This window comes from Ambystoma mexicanum, chromosome 2q, assembly GCF_040938575.1.
Source record: "Ambystoma mexicanum isolate Mex_15411 chromosome 2q, UKY_AmexF1_1, whole genome shotgun sequence".
NCBI classification, from domain to species: Eukaryota; Metazoa; Chordata; class Amphibia; order Caudata; family Ambystomatidae; genus Ambystoma; species Ambystoma mexicanum.
In genome coordinates this window covers 399,732,135-399,756,709 of record NC_090924.1, presented here as the reverse complement: position 1 = coordinate 399,756,709, position 24,575 = coordinate 399,732,135, and the positions used below count along the sequence as shown (strand labels likewise).

General features: G+C 45.5%; 1 protein-coding gene across 1 annotated transcript in view; it reads left to right on the top strand.

Moving 5' to 3' along the window:
- Window positions 1-24,575, top strand: part of LOC138569443 (ER membrane protein complex subunit 3-like) — a 243,048-nt gene that overhangs the window by 42,829 nt on the left and 175,644 nt on the right. The window contains exon 4 of the mRNA XM_069647416.1: window positions 16,063-16,167. Coding sequence (XP_069503517.1) covers window positions 16,063-16,167 — 105 coding nt within the window. The remainder of the gene's footprint in view (window positions 1-16,062; window positions 16,168-24,575) is intronic.

The following is a 24,575-nucleotide window of genomic DNA, read 5'->3' as shown; positions in this document are numbered from 1 at the left end:
CTGAGGATGAAGCTGGTCTTCATATCGTAATGAGAACCACAACGATTATTTAGAGTTTAGAGCTGACCGTCCAAAAACACACATTGGCTCTGTTTTTTAAGCAACTAGGACTTCATCTCGAGTGTGTGGTACTAGACATGGTGCCAACTTGGCATTCTAACTTTGCTTCATAATGGCTCTGTACAGCGCCATCTTTCTAGCAGTTAAGTACCCTGCCAGTCTTCACCTAAGTCATTTGAAATATGTATAGAGTAGTTTCAACTCGCCAATGCATGTTAAAAATTGGTTGGGAGCCTGTGCCATGCTAACTGAATGGATGTTTCTAAGAAAAATCACCCCTCCCAAGCTAAATTTAGGCTTTACACAATCCCCAATTCCTGCTTCGCTCCTATCCAATGTAATAAATACATCTTTTTTAAATTTAAAGCTGGAAGATGGGCAGTTTATGGATCTTAAGAATTCACATCACTTCCTTGTTTTTTTTATTGTAATTGTTAGTTGTTGTGAATACCACTGGTGTTGGGTTCTGAGGGACCTTCTGAACTAGTGCATTGTCATCTCCTCAAGTGAGAGTGCATAAGTATGCCCTGATTTGTTGGGCTTTTGGATTGAACACTAAGCAAATAAAACTTCTAGTCAAATATTGTCCAACCCTAGGTGGTTTGGGGCTTTGTGCCTTGAAGTCACCAGTTCCAAGCATATACTTAACAGGCAGGTTTATTAAGCGATTTGGAAGATGTCGGTGGGTATGATCAAAAAGGTGAGTGAAGTTCAGGTGAGCAATCTAACTCTGTCCCAGTCACTGGGATTTGCCTGGTGGGTGGAGGGGAATCCTTGGCCAGGCTTCCACTGGCCAGGGTCGGGAAAGGGTGATTTGGGGACAGGACTTTGCAACCATGTAATCTTACGGAGAACAGGGGGGGACAGAAATGGTTGTGCTGTCTTATTCCCGGACTTCAGTTGTACCAGACACCAGTGCTGAGGGTCCGAATTCCTTTGGTGGCACCGTCTTCTGTGCTTGTTCGCATCTAGGGAGGCCCAAGGGTTGAAAGTGCGGAGGCTACCTCACATGCCTGATTTGCTTTCCGTCAGGTCACAGTGCTTAGGAATCTGTCCCGGACACCTTCCATCAGAACACCCAAATGAGAAAAAATACTTCTTCTGCTGAGCAGGACACCTGCAGGGAGCAATGGGGACGAGTTGCAATGGGAATCACAAACGGCCGGGCAGGGAAAGGCGATCTTCAATGAACATAAGCCCAGCTCAGCTTGTTGATGCAAAATTGCTGAAAAGGTAGGAGCACGCGTATTGTTGCATATAGATTTTCCTTTCGAGTGAAATTCTCTCCACTTTGCGAGTCCCCCAGAATTTTGCGGGACTATTGGGTATTTGGACTGATTCTCATGGGGGCATGAACCTTTTCCCACACTCACTCATTCTTTTACTCTGAACATGGGAACCCTTTTATACCTCTTTTTTGATACTTTTTAATGGAGTTATGCTTCCCTCCATTTCTGGCATCTACCTTTTATTGCAGCACATAGCCCTTTGTGTGAAGTGTTGCTGGGGAGCTCCTTGAGCTTCCCTTTTTATTTTACCTGTGTTAACACGTTACCAGGGAAGGGGGGACACATTTTGTCCTACCTGCATTTTATTTTGCGAGATCAGAACACCCCACCTTAAGTGGAGTGCTGAGGGGAAACATTGTCTCCCTTTTCTCGCTTTTCCAGTAACATTTAGTTACTGTTCCAAGTTCATTTGACAGGCTGCTGGCAGTGTACCTTTTGTATGTCTTTTTGTGGACTTACAGCAGGCTGTCTTTGCAACTGTGGTAGGAGTCACAAGGGACACCATTTACTTAAAATGGTGGCTGTACTTTTTTAAGCCCTCTTGTTGAGGACTTAGTCTTTCTTAAGCCTTCTGACTGCCTGGGTGGGGGAGGTCTTAATGGGTCTTTTTGTCTTTGCAGGCTTTTCCTTGGAAAGCCTGTCCAGACTTTGAGTTCCTGAGAGGACATGAAGTGGGGGAGCTGACCGAAATGCCCCATGTCTTTATCCATCAGTTTGCCTGCCTGGAACCAGTTTGTGCTGGAAGGCTGGCTGGCCCCATTGCACAGCCACCACCCAAGTTTGAATGGATGCATTCCTGGATATTGGTGGGCTCAGCAGGTTTTCCTGCATAAAAGGTGGGGGTCCGAGAGCAGTAAGTCAGTAGACCACTGGAACTGAAGATCCGATGGACGACATCCACAGCCACTTCCAGCAACTGCCAGAGGTGTCTGAGTAACGGCTGCGGTCCCGACCTCAACTTCTGTGCGACACGGAAGCCCCTGATGCGGATGACTTCCTCACTTGGACTGGTGGGCCTAACAGTCTCGAGACTAACTGCATTTTGTGCCATCCCTGAATGAGCTGCGAGATACACGGCCTGCAATTCCTCAATGCCTGTGCCATTTTGCAATGCAACGTCTTCCAAAGCGTGGATTTGTCTGAAGCTTTGCAGGCACCCTACTGGAACTCCAGAGTCTGGATCCCACTCCTGAAAGTCCACTCTGCTGAGACGAGGACCGAGAACCGGAGCAAAGTCTACCGCTCGGCAACTGTCCTACAACCAAGCCTTAAAGTCACAAACGAGCCAGTACCACAAATATCTGGTGGGCATCCACTCAAAAGCAACCTCCAGATCCAGTTCTTTTCTTCAGTCGCCAAGAATCCTGAACCGGGGTCTGCTGTTGCCTCTACCTTGGGGAGTCCTGCTGCACTAGCTTATTCATTCATAGGGTGTACTGTTTAGCCCCTACCTGGAGCCTGCTCTGTTGTTCCTGTGCTTCGGAGGGTTGCGGTTAACTTGTATCCCCTCCCAGGCCTGTATTGAGCTACAGTGGGGTGGGAAACCCATTGTGCTCCATACCAAAGAAATCTACTGATACTTACCTGTGAATTTGAATAACTCTTCATAGAGGCTGCCGTGTCTACTGCTTACCTGCCTTTCCTTGCTCAGCCCTTAACCAGTGGACCCTAAATTCCCCCCTCAATTCCGAGACTCACCTAGAATAGGTTTGGCCTTCTTGAGATTGGTAAAGCAGGGGTCAACTAAAAGTTATACAAGTTGGTCTAAAGTTTGCACACTTTATTCAGAGGTTTCTGTTACTTTGTGTTACCTTACAACTGTCCTAAAGTATTTTGTATCCTTTGGATATTGCAACTATTTTGTATTTAATACTACTGTGTGATAGTACTTGCCTTACCTTACTTAAAAGTGATATGCTTTCGTGTATATAAAATAAATGCTTATTTCTATATACTTATAGTGTGCAAGTGTTTGCTTGAACTAAACTCGGAGTACTGTGTGCCACACTAAAAGCCCTCATCCCTCCTAGATCAGGCCTGGCTGCTCAGCCATTGCTACCACACCTTTGGGTAGTTAAAGCTAAACCCAAGGTATTTAACCCTGTACACTTAAGGTGGGCTTTCCAAAGTCTTGTCTCGGACAAGACTCTGGCAAAATCCCCTAACGGTTGGGGAGCCTCCAGGTTCCAGGGATGTACTCGGAGCAGTGGCAGCTGCATCCAGGTGGCCCGGGTGGGAGCTAGTTGGTCATTCGGTTGTTCCAGGGACACGTTAACTCGGTAGTGAAAACTTGCTTCCATCATATCTGTGTTTTGCGATGTACTTTCCCATTTCTTACTTTCTCCGAGTTTCTGACCTGGCAGAAGACCTGCTAATAGCCAGAAAGGAGAGTAGGCACCACAAAGTATTCAAAATGTTCAGAATATTCGAGTTGAAAATAAATGTTCCAAAGAGAGAATACATCCAATTACAGAGGAGCTGGCTGTGACAAGTCTGGAGACACCCGGACTTATAATTGCAACACACGTCAAAGACCGAGTAAGAATACCGGGGTCACACAGCCGCTCTCATATGGGGCCCAACTGGGCACGTGATTTTTTTCTGGTTCAGGGCGATATGCTCAGGTATTCATAGTGTACCATACATCTTTAAGAAAATGAGTCTGTTTGGTTCATGTCAAAATGATTTATCAATGGTAATTCAAATGTAAAGCTATCACTAATAATCCTTAGTGAGGAAGCAGTTGCCACAATCCAAATGAAGTAGACTAAGTAAGCCAATGCATTTCGGAAATTATTTCCTTCATCAGGGCAAGTCTAATTGTGTAAATCTAACAAATAAATATGTCAAAAAGTCAATTCACATAATAGTAACAATTTAGAACCAAAACACACATTGAAGAACAAATTAAAGGAAACATACCAATCAGTAGAAATTTCATGATGGGTGAATATGAAAGTAAAAGAGAAAAAATATATGTAGTAAGTGCTTTATAAACTAAGTAAAACAAACAAAAAAATATATCGGGCGTGATTTTACCTCATAGGTGTGGCCTGTAGTGCAAAACAGAGCGTCCTGCGTTCATACCCACTCGGCAGTGGGTTGTAGATAACAGAATACCGAAGGAATGGAGAAAATCCACTCGTGTTTGCAAGGAAGCTAATCTGTGGATCATAAAAGATCCAGTTAGAAACCATGTCTTTAAATGCACTCATCCGTAGTCAAAGGGAAGTATTACAGTCAGACTCTTACCTTGCAGTACACGGAGCGAAATGCTCCTCCAACGTGCAGCTGCAGGGCAGTGTCTCCGACTGCCGAGTGAAGCCGTTGTCTAGGCAACGGTTCTTTTGTTTAGCACGTGACCGCCTCGTATCTGAGAGATGCAGACGGTCACGAAAAATTATGATAGGTCGCCAGGGCCCTCAAAAACAGCCAACAAAGTATTTTAGGGGGATCACCAATGGGTGCCCGTAATTGTAATAGCAGAATTTAAATAAAAAATAAAATCTAAAATAATAGAAATAGAGAAAATACTATCACAGATAATTATGTTTGTCTGGACAGCAAGACATAATAAGAAATAGTAGGCAATGAAAGAACAGTACACAATATGGGGGGGGACCCCCAATAGACCTCAACAGGTAGGGTTGTTCAAACATTGGTGAACAGTTCAAATATTGCCTCAGTGCGTAGGGTGTCGCCGAGTGGTGGCACCTTGGGTCCCAGACATCGTCCGGGACATGCACTAGGACTGTTATCCAAATGCTCCAACCATGATTAAACAAAATGCGAAGTGGCATATAATGACAATAATAAAGCAATAGAGCAGGATGGCTTCATGAGATGAAGTGATGCAAACATTGCTTCAAAGGTCAAATTCGACTCAGGTTCAATGGGTGTCAACACAGGGAGACCATGAAACAAAGATGGTATGCAAATGTTCAGAACATCATATAACGTAGCCGATGTAATAAAAAGTCTGTAATCAGAGCACAGGGCGAAGAGACCCCTATGTATGAGAACACGTTAAAGCATACACCTGTGGCACAGGAAAAACAGTGGTATCACAATCAAATATAACCATGGTAATTGATTTCCTCATTCAAACCACTCGGGACCAAACTGCAGAGTTTATCAATCCAAAATGTCTCTCTGCGATTGAGGCGCAGACCTAAATCCTCATGAGGATTGTTTCTCGTGAGTACTTCCAGAATCAGAAACTTAATCTGTGAAAGATTGTGATTGTTCGTGACCCAGTGACAGGCCACAGCCGAACTAGGATTGGAATTACGAATACATGACCGGTGTTCATTCCATCTGATTTTGGCTGCTCTAGTTGACTGGCCAACATAGTATTTTTCGCAAGGACATTTAATGCCATATATGATATTGGCGCTGTCGCATGTGCCATATGTCTTGAGGATGATCTTCTTGCCTGTGCGTGGATGGAAGATTACATTACCTTTAATGACGGAGTTGCAATTAATGCAGTGTAGGCAGGGAAATGTACCAGTGTGTTGTGTGATAGTTTTTTTCAATGGAGGTCTTTAATGTACAAGTTCGTCCCTAAGGTTCCTGCTCCTCTGGTATGCAAACACAGGTAATTCAGAAAACAAGTTGTGTACTCTTGTATCATTTTTGAAAATATTCCAGTGTTTCTTAATTGTTTGTTTGATTTTATGGTTCTGAGTGGAGAATTTAGATACGTACACTGGTGATTTAAGGTCCCTTGTTGGTTTCTTAGGCGCGGACAGTAAAGTATCACGATCAGGTTGTTAACCCTTTCAACTGCAGAATCTAGTTCCTCTTGATGGTAACCTCTTACAAGAAATTTCTCTTTCATAGCCAGTTGTAAAATACAATCCTCGGGGTTACTCACAATCTTTTTAACTCGAAGAAGTTGGCTGAATGGCAAGTTCCTTAGTAAGCTTGGCTGGTGGAAACTGAGGCGGTGTAGCAGATTATTGCGATCAGTTGGCTTCCGGAAAAGGGTAGTGCTATAACCACTGTCTTTCTTTATCTGTACATCTAGGAAAGTAATCTTGTCCCGTGATGATTCCCTAGTAAATTGGACTTGTTGGTCAATGTTGTTAAGGTGATCAAAGAAGTCATCAAATGCTGTATCTGTCCAGATACCAAAAATGTCATCTATGTATCGAGTCCACATATAAATATTCTTCTTCCATTCGGGTTTGTTCAAAATGTGGTCTTACTCAAATTTGTACATGAAGCAGTTGGCGTAAGTCGGCGCCATGGTTGCGCCCATGGATATACCAGAGAACTGAAGGAATAACTGATTGCTGTATTGGAAATATGAATTTTCAGCAATGAATTGTAGAAGGGTTAAAATGAATTCTTTTTGGGCTTGAATTTCCAGTGATTGAAGTAAAAGCCATTCTACTGCTTCAATTCCAAGGTCGTGTGGTATCGAAGTGTATAAACTTTTGACGTCTATAGTAAACATCAGGTGATCTTACGCCAACTGTTTCATGTACAAATTTGAATTAGACCACATTTTGAACAAACCCGAATGGAAGAAGAATATTTATATGTGGACTCGATACATAGATGACATTTTCTGGTATCTGGACAGGTACAGATACAGCATTTGATGACTTCTTTGATCACCTTAACAACATTGACCAACGAGTCCAATTTATTAGGGAATCATCACGGGACAAGATTACTTTCCTAGATGTACCTCCCATGGTCTTGCACGTTCTCAATGTCACTGGGCCTAGTAAAATCATTGTTCTTGTTCTCCTTTGTTCCCCTCCCTTGCCTTGTCGCGCTCTGAAACACTTGTGTACGATTTGTCTGTAATTTTATTTATTTTCTTTCCTCGGCTTTGCAGCACACAGCAGCTTCTCAAAGCACTAGGAAGCAAATGTGAGGCAGCACGTTAGCATTATATATAAGCATTATATATATAATATAATTAAGCGCTCAGTGTAGCGCGAAACGCGTTGTGTTGCAGGTCGTGGACCACGGCATCCTGCCTCTGTCTGTCCTTGTGTTGCTACTCTTTACTACCATGTGTGTTACATTTTTGAATTTTTGTATTATTAAAAGCATCCGTATTCATTAGTGTTTTTTTCTTTTGTCCGTATTGTGGAATCCATACTCGGCCCGCGGGAGTGCGGTTCCCTTTTCCTCCCTTTTTTTGGAGAATATATATATATATATATATATAATTAAAACAAATAAGAGAAACTCAATTTATGGAAGCCACCACTTGTGTCAAAGAATGAAATATTACTCACTTGCCAAAAGGCCCCAAATGTTTCGCTAGGGGAGATGGCACCTCTACTACCTGATGCGAGAAATTGACAGCTAATAACCCCTAATATAAACTAGAAGGACAAACAGAATTAAACGAGTAAACTAGATCAAAGCAGTGAAGTGGTTAATAAGAATAAATCATACGGAAACAGTAAAGAGATTTAAACTCCTGAAACTGACATAATGCATGAGGAGTGAACAAAGAGAATGACGTGGATGAAATAGTTCGAATGGATGAAGCGTGTGGAACAGAGGAATGCGCTGAGAGGAAGAATGCATGAGTGGAAGAACAGGTGACCATGTAGTCCGAAAGAGTGTGTAAATCGAATGAGTATGGAGATCGGGTGAATGTATAGAACTGATGAACATGTTGAGCGGATAAGTGTGTAGAGCGGGTGGGTGAGCAGAACGGACGAGCGTGTAGAGCGGACATAATGCATGAGGAGTGAATGGCGTGGAAGAAATAGTTAGAATGGATGAGGCGTGTGAAACAGAGGAATGCGCTGAGTAGAAGATTGCATGAGTGTGTAATTGAAATGAGTATGGAGATTGGATGAATGTATAGAACGGATGAACATGTTGAGCGGATATGCGTGTAGAGCGGTTGGGTGTGCAGAACGGACGAGCGTGTAGAGCGGATGAGTGCGTAAATTGTGAGAAGCGAGTAGTACGAAGCAGTGCGTAGAACAGATGAATGTGCGGAACGGATGAGCATAAACCGGATGAATGCGAAGAACAGATGAGTATGCAGAGCGAAGAGCATGTAGACCGCATGAGTGTGTATAGCGGATGAGTAGGGAAATGCGGAGAGTGTGTAGATCGCTGGAGCTGACGAATTTCCAGACCTGGCAAATGTATATGGTGGATGAGTGCATGGGGCGGATGAGTGCATGGGGCGGGTGTGTACATAGAGCGGATGAGGGTATACAGCAGATGAATGTAGAGAGCAGATGAATATATAGAACAGGAATACTGCGTATTAGTGAATTACTTTATAAGGCTGATGGCTTCATATTGCTATTGAATGCGTGGAAAGCAAGAGTGCATAAAGCGGATGAGTGCGGAGGAGCGGATGAGTGCCGGGAGCAGGTGAGTTCCGGGAGCTGACGAGTGCGGGGAGCAGGTGATTGCGTAGGGTGGGTGAACACGTAGAGCAGATGAAGGTGCAGTGCATGCGATGGGATAAAGCGGATGAGTTGCATAGTCCGGGTGAGTGTGTAGAATGGATAAGCATGTAGAACAGACGAGTGCGGAATACATGCAGAGCTGATGAGTGCCGGGAACAGATGGATGAGCGGGATGGATGAGCTGAGCAGAAGAATGTGTAGAGTGGAGGACTGCATAGAACAGACTTGTGGGTAGGAGCGACAATTATATAGACCAGACGAGTACATATGAGCAAATGAGTGCTTATGGAAAACGGGTGCGTAGAGGGGCGGAGTGCGTAGAGTGGGTGACTGAGCAAAACAGATGAAAGCATTGAGCGCACGAGGGCCTAGAGTCGAATGGACGTGGTGCATAGAGTGGACGAGTTGCATAGAATGGATGAGTTCGTAGAACGGACGAGCGCAGATTGCATGCAGTACTGGTGATAACGTAGAATGGACGAGTACGTAGAGCTGCCGAATGCGTAGAGCGGATGGAACGAGTGAAGCATGTTTATGGAATCTATATAGACGGAACAAATGAAATATGTGAATGGAATCGATCACATATATGGATCAAACGGGTGCCGGACTACGAATTAAAAAGTTGTGAAATGGAACATCCAATGTGATGCGTGTGATGGACAGGAGTGTGTGTGGCTGACGGGAGTGCATGCGTGAGCCTGACGAGAAGGTATGCATGAGGCAGACGGGAGCGTATGCATGGGACAGACAGGAGCGTATGCATGGGACTGACAGGCGTGTATACGTAGAGCAGACAGGAATGTATGCATAGGGCAGAAGAGTGCATTTGTGGTACAGACTGGAGCGCTCGTAGCGGACTCGAGCTTGCATATCGGACTGGAGCGCGCGGGGCTGACTGAGTGCATGCGAGCGTCGAGCTGACCGGAGTGTGTGGAGCAGACTAGCGTGCATGGAGCAGATAGGAGTGCATGGAACGGGCTGGAGAGCATAGAACTGCGTGACGTATATAGTATGGTTTGAAATGCAGAGAACGCTTGATAGGGCATATAAACCATCATATCACACCACCACGCTTACTCTCCCCTTTACACCACCACTCAACTAGAACACAGAGATACTATGACACCATTCGGTATAACTGTTCTCATACCAACTTCTGCAGCATACTACCCATCATTCTAAGTAAACACTGCTGGTTACACACCCCCCAACCCAGCGTTTTCCTCAGGCCTAACACAGCCACTTCGGTCTGGGTAAATCCTGCCAGAACGAACACATACTCCTGATCTCTCAACCACCACACCTACTGCTAAAACACAGCTATTTCACGAATACCACACCAGCTGCACACATACCCGGTGCTCACACGCACCTTTGACTCCCTCTGCTCTCTCTACTGATCTGAACTTCGGTTCCCAAGGGCGTTCAACCTACCAGCGCCTTCAGACCATACCAACGGTATATAAGGCGCTATATAAATGCAAAATAACATAACATATAATGAAAGGAGAAATGGCACCGGATAATGAAAGGAGAGAGTATTTCCCCCCGCTCCCCCAGGGTGGAAAGAAGGAATGGTGTGAAGGGTGAAGTTCTCTTGCCTTTGAACACTGGGCCTTGGCCTACAAAAAGAGCTTCCATTCCCTTCTTGAAAGCAGTCGGCTGCCAGAGCAGGAGCATGTTACTGCTTTATGCTACCTTTCCATCCATTGATTTCAATAGCGCACCCTATCTGCTTTATTTTTTTTTTTTTAACCTGTCCTGATGTTTCTGAAGGGATGTAAAGCTTTTATCTTCACTTCCTTGCCTTTTGCTTATTGTTATGGGGAAACTGACAACCCCCCCTCTGAGACACTTTGTTTCTATTTGAAATTATTGTAATTTGGTAATTGCACACAGCGCAGTGCAATCTTGATAATTTGTACCCCCATAACCATTTTTTTGTCACTTTTTATTTGTGCCTAAAACCAGACAAAATGGTGGCAGCAGTAACATTTTTTTGTTTTTATTTTACTTGTGCATGTTCACGTTTACCGTGAATGGCTACTAAAGGTGGCTAGCACCCTAAGATGGCCATACCACAAGGGTTTCGCTTGTTCTTGGGCCATATTTTAGTTTGGTCTTCTTCCTGCCCTCTCAGTTAAGGAAATACCATATAAGGTCATCCACATGCTCAGGAAAGTTGCTGCTTTTGTGGGCTAGTGAGCGTGTTTGTGTGTGCCAAAGGGAGAGGGCTGGTTTGAGATCAGTCCACATGCTTTGGTGCCAGAGATTCTGCTGCTAGCCAAATGTGAACTACTGGCAGTTTGAATGTGGCAGATCCGTTCCATTGGTGGGCTTGCATTTGCTTCTAGCCCCAATTCTGGATAAGGGGACTTCCGTGCCCCGCTGACACCACAGGGACTAGTTCTGTAACAGACCAGAATACTCTTCGGTGAATGGCCCGGTGATGCCCCAGCAAGATATCAGTAGACCCTCATTGATGCTTTAGTTTTTTGACTAGTGGGACCAACTAGTCTCAATGCTTACTTGAGATTGCATGACCCCAAGAGCCTTAAGAAGTGTCCCTGGAATGCCTTGTGGACTGACCAGCTCCCTTGTGGGCTACCTCGCCAGAGATTCGCCTTTCTGTGTTGAAGCCCGGAACTTTGGTGGTCGCCAGCATGTGCCACAGGTCACCTTCTCCCGAAATCTCAACATCCTAGCTTCAAAGGAGGTTGAGCTGGAGCTGCTTCAGTCTGGAGGATCGCCTGTCACTGCCCAGGCTCTCTTAGGCTAAAAGCAGGAGCTAAATAGCTCCCAGCTCACTTCTATTTCGAACCCTGAGGTAAGCAATGCCTTTTCCCCACAGTACCTTGGTTTGAAGACATTTTCGTGGCTGGATTCTCCTCGATGTGGCATGGCTGGACCCGACCTCTGGATTCCTTGGTCTGGTGATGAAAGGCAGGACAATGGACAGGATCTCTCAGCAGCAGTCTCGAGGGAGTGCCTATGGCACAGATTTCAGCAACTTCTCTGGTCACTCTGCGATTTTTGGTGCCTTTTCTGCAGTATCAACAAAGGACACAATTCGCCAGGTCACTCTTTGGTTCCTGAAGTCCTGCACTCTGGTGAGGGAACTTGCACAGGTCTGATTGTGTCTCTGGAGGTTCACCTGCAGCTCAGCAAAGACTTGAACGGATTTGGCCTTTTCACGATGTTGGACTTCAGTTGGGCACTCAGTCAGACAAAAAGCAGGACAGTGAAAAACTACCCCCCCCACCCACTTCCTGCCTGCCCAGACGCACTGGAGCCTAGGTGGGGACACCCAAGGGTTCCCGCCAAAGGCAAAACACACGCACAGACCTCTCTCTCCCAGTATGGTAGAAGAAAAGCTAACACAAAACCACCACGCTAGAAATGGCAAAAAAGAGAGCCCCCAAGTTAGTACTTGGGTATCCTTATTGTGCACAACCGGGACTATGAATACAGTTTGCGTTAAAAAATAGCACAATGGTCAGTAGAACACATCCACTGCCACCAGCCATAACCAAAACGTTGTCTATGTGACTAAAAAGTCTTATATCTTTATCCTTAAACTATTGTTAAAAGAAAAGGATAAAGAAAATAATCTTAAATGAGAACCGAACGTGTTCCCAGCAACAATGCCCATGAGGAGCTGTGTACTGCAATAGTAAAATACACATGCCTTCAAGAGATATGGAGGAAAGTAGACTCCATAGGACAAGTAAAACAAAGAGAACAGAGTTCCAAGAGACAAAACCCATAAGAATGAATGAGTGGAAAAAGGCTCAGCTCATTCAGGATAAAAGATAAAGGTCCAGACGTCCAGCAAAAAAGTGCTTGGGGGTTCACTAGAGGAGGGGATGAAGCATAACCATGATAAATCTCCCTAACACAAGCCTAGGCTGTTCAGAGATTACTGCGGTGGTGACTTGTTGCTATATACAATCATTGTTGACATAAAGGGGAAATGACGGCATTGGCGGCACAAGCATCCACAATAAATCAAAGGGTTGGTCAATTTTCTCTGGTGCCAACTTTGGAATTTTACAAAATGTAATTTTTGCCCAAAATAACATACAAAGTGGAACATTTCTGCTTGCCTGTGCTGGATTGTGCTGCTTTGCAAGGCCACTTCTGGTGTAAGGTCCTAAAGCTCCCGAGTGGCGTTCCAGCAGCCGTTATAAGTTATGAGTTGGGCCTATTTGCCATTAAATCCCTTATTCTGTGGCAAAAACTCCTAATGTTGAGCAAGATCTTGAACACAGAGGAGGATTCTATTAGGTAGGAATGGAAAATGCTAATGTGGAGGGGTAACTGGCCTTCATCTAATGTATGGGCAAAAGTGTGAGAGAATAACTTGACACTATTTATATAATGACTGGATCTTTAAAACGCTGTTAAAAGCGAAGAAAAAGTGCAGAAAAATTGATTGGATTCACACTATCGAAAAGGTCAGGACATATCGTTTATACAATGATTTACTCCTTGATGTAAGACCTGTGGGAGTTTTTATGGTTTACATGATTAAATCACCAGCCAGAATGTGGCGAGCTCAGATTATGCGCCTAAAACTAAATCTGCAGCCAACTCGTGAAATTACAGGTGCTAGAGACCGGATACCCCGTGAACAAAGGATATGTAGATTCTGTCTTGTTGCAGACCACTGTCAAGCTTTGAATGATTGAAGATGTTTCTATTTTGGTCAGTTGTTGCAGCAGTATGAATTGTTATCTGTGGAGGTGATATGGCAGTCGATTTATGTTCTCCTATGGCCCAAATCAATGGATTGTTGCTGCTATGCATTTTCTTAAAAGAAAAATGTCCTTTACCTTTAATTCTTGTAATCTAGTATGTTAAGATGTTAATATGCATGTGATTATTTCTTAAAGGTAATGTATAACCATATAACAATCCAAAATAATAATAATAATAATAAAGGGGAAACAAAGCAACATTTCGGTCGTTTTTCAGGAAGTTCCAAATATGGCAAATTCACATTTCAGGTATACAACCCCTCCTAAATGATATTGAACATATTATTTCCAGGTGTATTTGGGTTGGAGAGTTGGGATTGGAGGGGGTGTCCAGGAAGAAGGGGGTGCGCAATGAAAGATGTCATGCAAATTGAAACATGCAATATGATGTAATATGTGCAAGAACCTCAATAAAATAAAAAACAAACCTATGTACAAGATTACCTTTGCCCAGCTGTCCAGATCTCATTTTCACTTGCCTGCGAGTCTGCTCATTCACTTCTGTTTGTTGCCCATTTTCTCCACTTCGTCTGGTTGGCTGAGGGGTCCATCATCTCTGACCTTTGGGCACACTAGTGTTCTTGTTAGCTGGCTTGTGAAGTGGAAGCTTCTCTCCCTGCTCATCAGTACTTTGGAGTGGCCTTACTGTGCCGTAACACACTGTACACATTGTCATATTGTCATGGTAGCGGTCTGAGCATAGTAACATAACATGATGGAAGGATGACAATCTGTCAATGCATACAGAAGGGCAGACATCTGGGCCTTCTCTCACTACCTAACCTCTTTGGTTACAAATCACCTCCTTTCAAATAGTCTAACTAACCCCTCCTGCACAGGGAGCTCGGGTAATACTTTCTCGCTCCAAGAGGTTACGTATCTGCATACTTTGAAAGCCTACTTCCAAGTAAGACAACAACCTCTCTCACTGCAACTAATATAGTCTAGCACAAAGTAACATGGAACACACGTTTATGAATAACCTTTTTGACATTAACATGACAGGCCTTGCAGTAATAGTTTGGGCATTCCATGCCTTTACATTCTGTAACCATCAGCGTTCACCTTTATACACAGTCTATTCTTGACTAAACGACTGTACCACTCTTAGCTCAGACTTGGTAGCTGCATAATTAACATTGTGCAGATTGTCCTGGGATGCAATGTATAGAGAAGCCCAGACAAATAATCCACTGAACTTGTAGTTTTACCTGAGTGCACACTACAGCCCCTTGTGCATCCAATAGCATGTTGTGCTTTAACTTACAATTCTCTAAGTCTGCCTTGGAGAAGCAACCAAATTATAAGTACACTCCAGAACACATCTGCCTCCTCCCTGCTGCAGAACCATGGTCCACCTAAAATGACTGACCCTCCCATGCTGTCACAAAGCAACATCTCCCCCCCCACCCAACTCGAGCACTCTCCCTGTATATGTAGCACCTATTTCCTGCTTTTCCAACCTCTGATCTTCCCCTCGCTTATTCCATTCCACGGACAAGTCTAGGTGTTTTGATACGAATATGGTGATGATCGTGTGGAAGCCACAGCATAGACACATATGGTGTATATGGAAATGGATAGCCTTTGAACGCAGGCAGATCAGCACTAGCACACACTCCCATGCTCTCCTCCTTCAGATGTAAGACTTGGAACAAGCATTAACACCTTGCTTGCTCATGAAGGGGTCTGATGCTGTGATGGGCATTGTGTGTTCTTGAAATATCAAAAGCTGCTTCTGGCCAGGACTTACACAGCTTTATTTTGAAACCACATTCACGTGTACCATTAAAAGGGATGTTTCGAGGAAAGAAAGTATATAGGGACATGTTGGTGCCCTGAATCCTCTTCAGTGTGTTTTGATTGCTCTTTCTAGAAATCTTACAGCTGGCCTATTCATTCCTCTGGGTGTTATTGGAAGGCTTCATGCAGGTTCTCAAGATCTTGAGCTATGGTGATTGGCCTTAGTAGAAGACCTTAGTCTGAGGTCTCCAGACACCAGAGTAGAGCAATTCCCCCTCCCACCTTATTCTGCCTTGGGATTTATGTAAAAAAAAAAACCTTAATGAATATAGTGCTTGTGCCTTCAATTCCATCAGCCATGTGCTGCACCTGATCTTTCAATACTGATGTCCTAGTCTGCCCTTCGTAATATTATATGCTCCACACATGCAACCAATTGTGGGACATGCTACCTGATCCTGTAAATAAACTCTGACACGAGAGCCTAGAAATCTACTAAGATTCCGTTGAGCAATTTGTAGCATGTCAAGACACTGCAAATACAGGGATTCTGTGTTTTTTTTTTTTTTTTTTCATTTTTTAATTTTTTAAATGTCATGTTTCCCATGGAGTTTGCAGTCTGTCAAGATCCAGGTGCTGATAGTCTGCCTTTTAACCAAGCAATTCCTCCCTCATTTATGTATTTTTGTAGAAACCTGGATCTTTGATCAGCAAAGTCTTCCTTTCTCTAGAATCCTCCCATGGGTGTAGCTAAACCTGCCCTTCCTCACTCTGATTCATCGTTTGCTCTCTTTTCAGACCCCACAATGGTGACTGAGATGATGAAGGGAAATCTCACCAATGTGCTCCCAATGATCTTGATTGGTGGCTGGATTAATTGGGCCTTCTCTGGATTTGTGACCAGTAAGTACCACTGTGCTCTTGGATTGCAATACATGTTATCAGTAGATAGACTGCTAAGATCCTTAAAGTGTTATCAATTTCTGGGATGAGGAATTGCCAATATTGTGTTCTTGCTTTGTACATGTTACTCCCCCTGAGGAAATGCTCCTTTCATGCAGAATTCACCTAACAAATCCATGGCAATCTGGCCTTTCGCTTTATTATTTTTATTATAAGTTTATTGTACATGTATATATTTCGGAGGCTTGTGAATCTGCTGTGAATCCAAAATCTGGTACTGCAAAGAAGTTAGGAAAGACCAACAGTCGCAAGTCCAATATTAACAGTTTTTCTGATGTTTGTTAATCTGCTTAGAATCACATGCTGTGCATAGGTCCGACATCCAGTGGTCACTGCAGAGTATTGCATTTTGTTTTTCGTAGTCGAAAAGGGGACGTCGACAAGGCGTGTCTGAAACACTATCCCTATAGTGACGTGCGTTGTACCCACAATCCCTCACGCGTCGAGGTCCCTCAGATTGTTTTTTTCCGCCCAGCTTCTGGTCGCCTTCACGCGGAGCTCCTCGAGAGACATTGCAACTCCTCGACCTTTGGTCGTTTTTTCTCTAATATTAATAATCCCTCCCTCGACGCAGTTGTAAGCTGTTCTCCGCCGAAAAGAATCTTCGACGGAGGGTCGAGCGGAAGAAATCCTTCGGCGCTGCCGAACACGTGGCCTGGCCTCGCAGGCCATATACAGTAGGGAGAGTGGGGTCGTGGGACATCTCTGGGTCTTTTCTGAGAATGCCTTTCCCTTTCCCCTTCCTTTCCCTTGGGGTGTTTATCGCGATTTATTGCCTAGGCTATGGAGAGGACACCGTTTAGGTTTTGCCCACTTTGTAAAGGCAAATTCACTTGGAAGGACAAGCACTCACGGTGTAACCGCTGCTTGCCCCTCGATCACAAGGAGGAAGGGTGCGCGGCTTGTCGGCTTCTTAAGCCTAAAACTCTAAAAGACCGAAGGGTTAAAAGGTGGGCGGCCTACGCGATGTCGAAGGCCGAAGGTTCACCCGCCGCTGCTACCACCGACAGTGACGAGGAACGCGATAACACGACCTCCGCTACGGAAGTCGAAACCCCCTCTAAGGAGCGCTTACGCGCTTCGTCGTCTGTCCCCGGCCCCGACGGGCTCGGCTCACGCCCTGCTTATGGGGATGAACACCCAGGCGACACAGACGCACACAAAGATCCACATAAACACACAACCCACGGCTCTTCTTCGACGAAGTCGAAAAGACCTTCGGCGCCCAAGGAGACGCAGGTTCCAACGGCGGCCTCCTCGGACCGTTCGGGTTCGAAGCCCCTCTCGCAACCGCAGCCGCGACCTGCGACTGGGCTTTCGGCAAACAAGGGCGCTGCCACCAAACCATCGGCCGGTGCGCATCAACAGAAAGCGCAGACCACCGTAGAGCGTTCGATACCCATAGCGTCGAAAACTCAAGCTTCCGCCGACAAACGAGTCGCCGACAAGCGAGTCGCCGATAGCTTAGCAAGGATCGCTGTAGCCGACGCCGAAGATTACGTCGAGCGTTACGCATAAGCTAAAGGATACGCCGAAAAAGCCCGAAGGGAAGCAGGGACTACCCCCTTCAGTCAGGGAGTCTCCCGACACACCTGAAGGTTTTTCGGAGGGCGACGGGACACTTTCCTCGACGCTTTGGGAGAGGTCGAGCCATTTCGAGTTAGATAACCCTATGTTTCCCCCGCCAGACCGCTCTGGGGTACCCCATGAAACAATGGAAAAACTCCACCTCTGTATGGAGAGGATGGAAAGGTTCATGAGCACCCAGGCCTCTCAAACTCACAAGAGGACCAGAGAAGGGCCTCAGGAGGACCCCAGGGCCAAAAATCAGAGGCTAGTCGATCCCCAGCAGGACACAGCCTCAGACTTCCAAGATGTATATGACCTCACTGGGGAGGAACAATACTTCGAGGAAGAAGATGATTTCATGGACAATGAAGAACAGAACCAGGAGGAATGTCTGGAAGACAGAACAGACATTATAGAAGAAGGCTTCGGGGTTAACCCAGAAGAGGGACCTTCACACCCCTGGCAATCACCATCAGTGTATTCCGACACTGATGTCCTAAACCTAACTCCTCCGGACAATTCTCCAGTTAGGAACACGTCTCCAATTGACGATCAGCCCACGTTCAATGCACTGTTGCTCAGAGCAGCAGCGCATTTCGAACTCGACACCGGGGAACTCTCTCCAGAATTAGATTTTGTAGAAAGAGTGATTAAAGAAAAACCCCCGGTCAGCCAGACCATTCCACTCCTCGCTTCAGTGAAGAGAAGGATCATACCTTCGCTGTCCACTCCCGCAATGATCAGAGGGGTCAATCCACGGATTGAAAAACTTTTCACTCCTTCACCCTCAGACCCCCTCTACATTAGGGGACATTCCATTCCGGATTCCCTAGTGGTATCTAATACTAGAAAGAGGGCAGGGGTACCACTTTCCACCAGTGAGGCACCCCTGACAAGGAGGGCAAGAGGCTATATGCCCTTGCAAAAAGAGTTACTTCCTCGGCTGCCTTCTCAGCAAGAATTGCCAACAACAATTCCTTGCTTGCAAGCTACGCAGACGCGCAGTGGGCCAAACTGCGAAAAGACGCCGAGGAAGCACCGGAGCCTTTACGTACGCGCCTACTGTCAACTATTGGCGAAGGAACCCAAGTGAACCAGAGCATTGTTAAAAACTCTCTGGACGCGGCAGAAACAGCAGGACGTTCCTTGGTACAAGGAATACTCCTAAAGCGCCATGTATGGCTGCGCAACTCAGGCTTTGAACCAGAGACACAGGCGTCTTTGATAAATAAACCTGTCGAGGACGCTAACCTCTTCGGAAAAGCGGTAGATGAAGCCCTAGAGATGGCTAAAAAAGAGTTCGACACTATCAAGACTCTTGACCAAATCTCTAAGCCCACTACCAGGCGCGGCTATGGCAACAAACGCTTTTTTCGTGGCCAACGCCAACACCAACAACAAAATCAACATCAGCAATACCCTGCCACCAATTACCAAACCAATAGTGGGCAGTACAGCCAAAGAGGCCAACGCCGGGGCAAAGGGAGGGGTCGGGGATCCACCCCCAGAGGCTCCCAAGCCCCCAACAACTCCAAGTGACGCGAAAATTCGCGTCCCCTCCCATGCAACACCGGTCGGGGGCCGGATAACATCCTTTCTTCCTGCATGGGAGGAGATAACTTCAGACCGTTGGGTACTTTCCACCGTAGCCCACGGATACTGAATCGAATTCGACAGTTCCCCATCCTACAGACCCCCGAGGGGACGTCGCATGACACCGGAACATCTTGCCATCCTTCTCCAAGAAGTACTACAACTGCTGGAAAAAGGAGCCATAGAGGTCGTGCCTCTATCTCAGGTAACGGAAGGTATTTATTCAGTGTACTTCCTTGTACCCAAAAAGGATCTAACCATGCGCCCTGTATTAGATCTGCGCCCAGCGAACAAGTTTATCAAACCCCAAAAGTTTCGTATGGTAACCTTACAGGAAGTAATCCCACTGCTTTCTCAGGGAGATTACATGACAACATTGGACATGAAAGATGCATACTTTCATATTTTAATGTTGCCAGCGCACAGAAAATACCTCAGGTTCATGATAGAGGGCAAACACTACCAGTTCAAAGTGCTACCCTTCGGCATAGCATCAGCACCAAGGGTATTCACGAAGGTGCTGGCAGTGGCAGCGGCCCACCTGCGCAGGTTGTCCATCCCAGTTTACCCTTACCTCGACGACTGGCTCATAACAGGGGATTCTTACGAAACATGCTTCTCCAATACCCAAAAGACAGTAGACCTTTTGTTCCAGTTGGGCTTCTCCATCAACGAAAAGAAGTCCAGTTTAGACCCCAGTCAAATCAAGCAATTCCTAGGGGCTCTAATTCAAACAAAGGACGGCCTCGTCTTCCCCTCCAAAGAGAGGGTCCAAAACATGCTGTTTCAGATACCTCAATATGTAACCGGTCGAGAGGTGACGGTACGCAAAGCAATGCGCTTGCTAGGAATGATGGCGTCGTGTATTTATTTGGTACCTCACGCGCGCCTGCGCATGCGCCCAATGCAAGAGTGGCTCAACAGCCAGTGGTGTCAGGCCAGCGGACTATGGGAGGATCTAGTTGTGGTCTCGCAGGCCTTAGTTCTCTCGCTACGGTGGTGGACAAAGGAAAACATGGAAAAAGGGAAACCCTTTGTCACACCCGCGGCGGAAGCCACTCTAACCACAGACGCATCCCTCACAGGATGGGGGGCGCACCTATCCCATCAGACTGCTCACGGAGTGTGGACTCCGAACGTAGCATCCAAACACATAAATCTACTGGATCTACTAGCTGTGTTCAAGGCGCTAAGAGCCTTCCAGGAACACCTACAAGGCAAAACAGTAATGGTCCTTACAGACAGCACCACAGCCATGTACTACATCAACAAGCAAGGGGGCACCCACTCTCCAGGCCTGTCCAAGCTGGCCCAGAATATATGGAAGTGGGCTCTCAAACAGGACATGTTCCTACTATCACTACATGTACCCGGGGAACTCAATCTGCTAGCAGACAGTCTCAGCAGAGATTTCCCCCTGCCCAAAGAGTACGAATGGCGCCTGCACGAAGACATCGTCTTCGACGTCTTCACACAATGGGGATTCCCAGGAATAGACCTGTTCGCAACCCTGGAAAACTCACAATGCCTAAGTTACGCCTCCAGGTACCCCCAGAACCAATCCAAGGGGAACGGTCTGTCGATGCAATGGTCAGGGAAATTTGTTTACGCTTTTCCCCCGACTCCCCTTCTCAACAAAGTGGTGCACAAGATGCACCAGGAACAAGTGACCATGATACTAGTGGCCCCAATGTGGGCACGACAACCATGGTTCGCTCACTTGATGGAGATGTCTCTATCCCCCCCAGTAAAACTCCCCTGCCCGTACAACATGCTGTCTCAGGACAAAGGCAGGACTCTGCATCCATGCCCCCAGAACATGAACTTAGCAGCTTGGCTCCTGAGATTCGGACATCTACAACTCCCGCAAAGATGCATGGACATCCTCAGGGAAGCCCGAAAACCGAACACTCGCCACTGCTATTCTAGCAAGTGGAAAAGATTTGTCATCTGGTGCAGGAGTAAAAGCATCAACCCTATTGACTGCTCTCCCACACATGTGGTCCTATACCTGACCCACCTATTGGATTCAGGTCTAGGATTTAACTCCATTAAAGTCCACCTAGCTGCACTTTCTGCATACACCACTTCCCAACTCAAAGTGTCGTGGTGGAGGATCCCTGTTATAAAGGCCTTCATGGAGGGAGTAAAGAGAATACACCCCCCCGATAGCTGACCCAGCTCCCGGATGGGACCTTAATGTGGTACTTACCAGACTCATGGGCTCTCCATTCGAACCCATGCACAAAGCATCTCTTAAACACCTCACGCTTAAGACTGCTTTTTTAATAGCTATCACCTCCATCAGGAGAGTAAGTGAACTTCAGGCTCTTTCTACTCTAGACCCCTTCGTTACAGTTCACAAAGATAAAGTGGTTCTACGCACTCACCCTAGGTTTGCTCCGAAATTTATTTCTAAATTCCACGTAAACCAATCTATAGAACTACCAACGTTCTTTCAAAATCCTTCCAATTTGGGAGAAAGGACTCTGCACACACTAGATGTACGCAGAGCGGTCATGTTCTACATGGAAAGAACCAGACCACTGAGGAAGACTAATCAGTTCTTCGTCTCGGTGGCAGCAGGAAGAGAAGGAGATGCAGTTTCAAAATCCACTATTTCTAGATGGATTGTTCAATGCATCACTCTCTGCTATACTCTTGCTAAGAGAGAACTGCCCTTTAGGCCAAGAGCACACTCTACTCGAGGCACGGGGGCATCCATAGCATTCATTGCAAATGTTCCCCTTGAGTCCATCTGCAAAGCGGCTACCTGGAGTTCTGTGCACACCTTTACAAAACACTACTGTCTAGATACACACTCTAGATCTGACTCCCAGGTGGGACAGGCAGTATTACGACACCTTTTCTCTACTGTTCCTTCTCATAACCCACCGCCAACTCCGGGTACTGCTCGCTAGTCTATGCACAGCATGTGATTCTAAGCAGATTAACAAACATCAGAAGAGAATGCATTACTTACCGTAAAAGCATTTCTGATGGTTGTATCTGCTTAGATTCACATGCGCCCGCCCTTCCTCCCCGCTCGGATGGAAGGAACATAGACTTCCTTTATATATCTCTCTCTTTTCTGTACTCACTCACGTCTAGAAGGCTCCCTCAGGGCAGAAAAATACAAACAGAGGGACCTCGACGCGTGAGGGATTGTGGGTACAACGCACGTCACTATAGGGATAGTGTTTCAGACACGCCTTGTCGACGTCCCCTTTTCGACTACGAAAAACAAAATGCAATACTCCGCAGTGACCACTGGATGTCGGACCTATGCACAGCATGTGAATCTAAGCAGATACAACCATCAGAAATGCTTTTACGGTAAGTAATGCATTCTCATTTTCTTCAAGCGGACCCAGGTTCATCTAAGACTGAAGAGCCACAAAGAAGTGAGCATTGTGGTTTGTTCGCCTTTAATACATTTTTGATTTGCTGAGGTTGTCAATTTCCAGACAGTTTATAGCTTCCTGCAAAACATATATTTCTCATCAGTGTCATGCTTGCACACGTTAACCTTTCCCAAAGTTCAAACTGTTCTCTGCGCAAGGAGACATTCCTGTGTACCTAATCTATGTTTTGCTCGACCAAAGGTCGCTATGCATCTGTGGCTCGGTAGTTTTAGAATACTCCCTTCCTGGAATGTACAGAACGTCTACTGCGTTCGTTAATCATTGGTACATATATTTTCATGCACATGCAATTTAACTTTGGGAGATGAGACAGGAAGGCGTATATTATCTCTTATCTTACTTGCATCAGGCTGTTCAAGTTCTGAGGCCTGCACAAACTCTGAGATAATCATTCTTTGCGGAACATGTTTTTTCTGAAGAGCTCAGCAACTTCATGCTGCGTACATTTTAAAGTAAAGAATACGAGACCCAAAATGGAGTCTGATTGTGAGCGAAATGGTTTAACCTAGGCTAATCAAAATGGATGCTGTTTCACAAACCCTACTTTTAGCCTAGGCTAACCTGTTATGAAAATGACTGACCTTGATACAACAAAAGCAAAACAGCCATTATACCTGTAAAAGTATACTATGCTAACCTGTACTTTTAGTGCTAGGATACCTCCGGGTCTGGGCGCTGCCAACAAATACAATAAATACACATCATCATAATAATCTATATCATTGGTCATACATTTATGGATCTCCATATCCTGCATAATCGGCGCATTATTCACATTGACGGGGGCACAGTGTTCAGGCTGAAACTTTTCCAGAGCCCTAGAACAGCAATTACACAGCATGGAGACTAAAACTGGTAGACATTGTATGCAGCAGAATTAAATAAACCCCAACAAATATTGCAAGAGCAAACAATATTTTCTAGCCCCAGGTTGTAAATAGATTCCAAGCCCACGTCCCAATATGCCAACAACCCGGCATCGATGTGAATTTTCAGATCCCAGTTTGTGTAATCTTTGAATATCCTGAAACACAGTAGGGGCATTTTGCAAACTCCTACTCGTTCAGTGAGCATGGTGTCTAGCACCATTTTGAAGCGCAACCAGCTTAATGGCCCTATGTTCCAACGTCCTATTGAATGTCTGTCTCATTTATTGTCTTCTCCAATACCCGGGCCAACCTCCTAATGTCCCAGGAGTTTATTTCCAGACCCCAAAAGGGAACTATTGCTTTTGACACATCCACTAATATTTGGCCAGGCGTGTCGTCATCGATATCCCTCCTAGGGCGGTGTTTCGATGTATCTAAAGTTGTCAGGTAAACCCCTGGTAACAGCATTCCTAAGTAACAAGTACCTCTCCATTCTTTGGGCAACCATGGATACGCTTGTTTACCACAGACAAAATAAATGGATCCCCCAATGTACAAGGGCCTGGTCTCATTCACAAAACTGCAGTGTGCATGCATTTGTCATATGTGCCCACATACCTAGAACCTTCTTTGCTTAAACAAAATGGTACTGTCAGGGTTATTGTTGATTGTATATGCTGGGGGAGTTGCTTCCCCATTTCCTACTGGTGACATTCGAAATATATCATTGATTGATCAGTACGGCCTAGAATTCCTGTCTGAACATTTGGTAGAAGACTGTGTTGGTAGTGCTCTTGTTAGCAAAAACTGAGCATCCCTAAAGGCAGTAGCACCTGTGGTTCGAACGCATTTATATTTGTCCCATCAAAGTTACCAGTGGTGCTGTCATTCC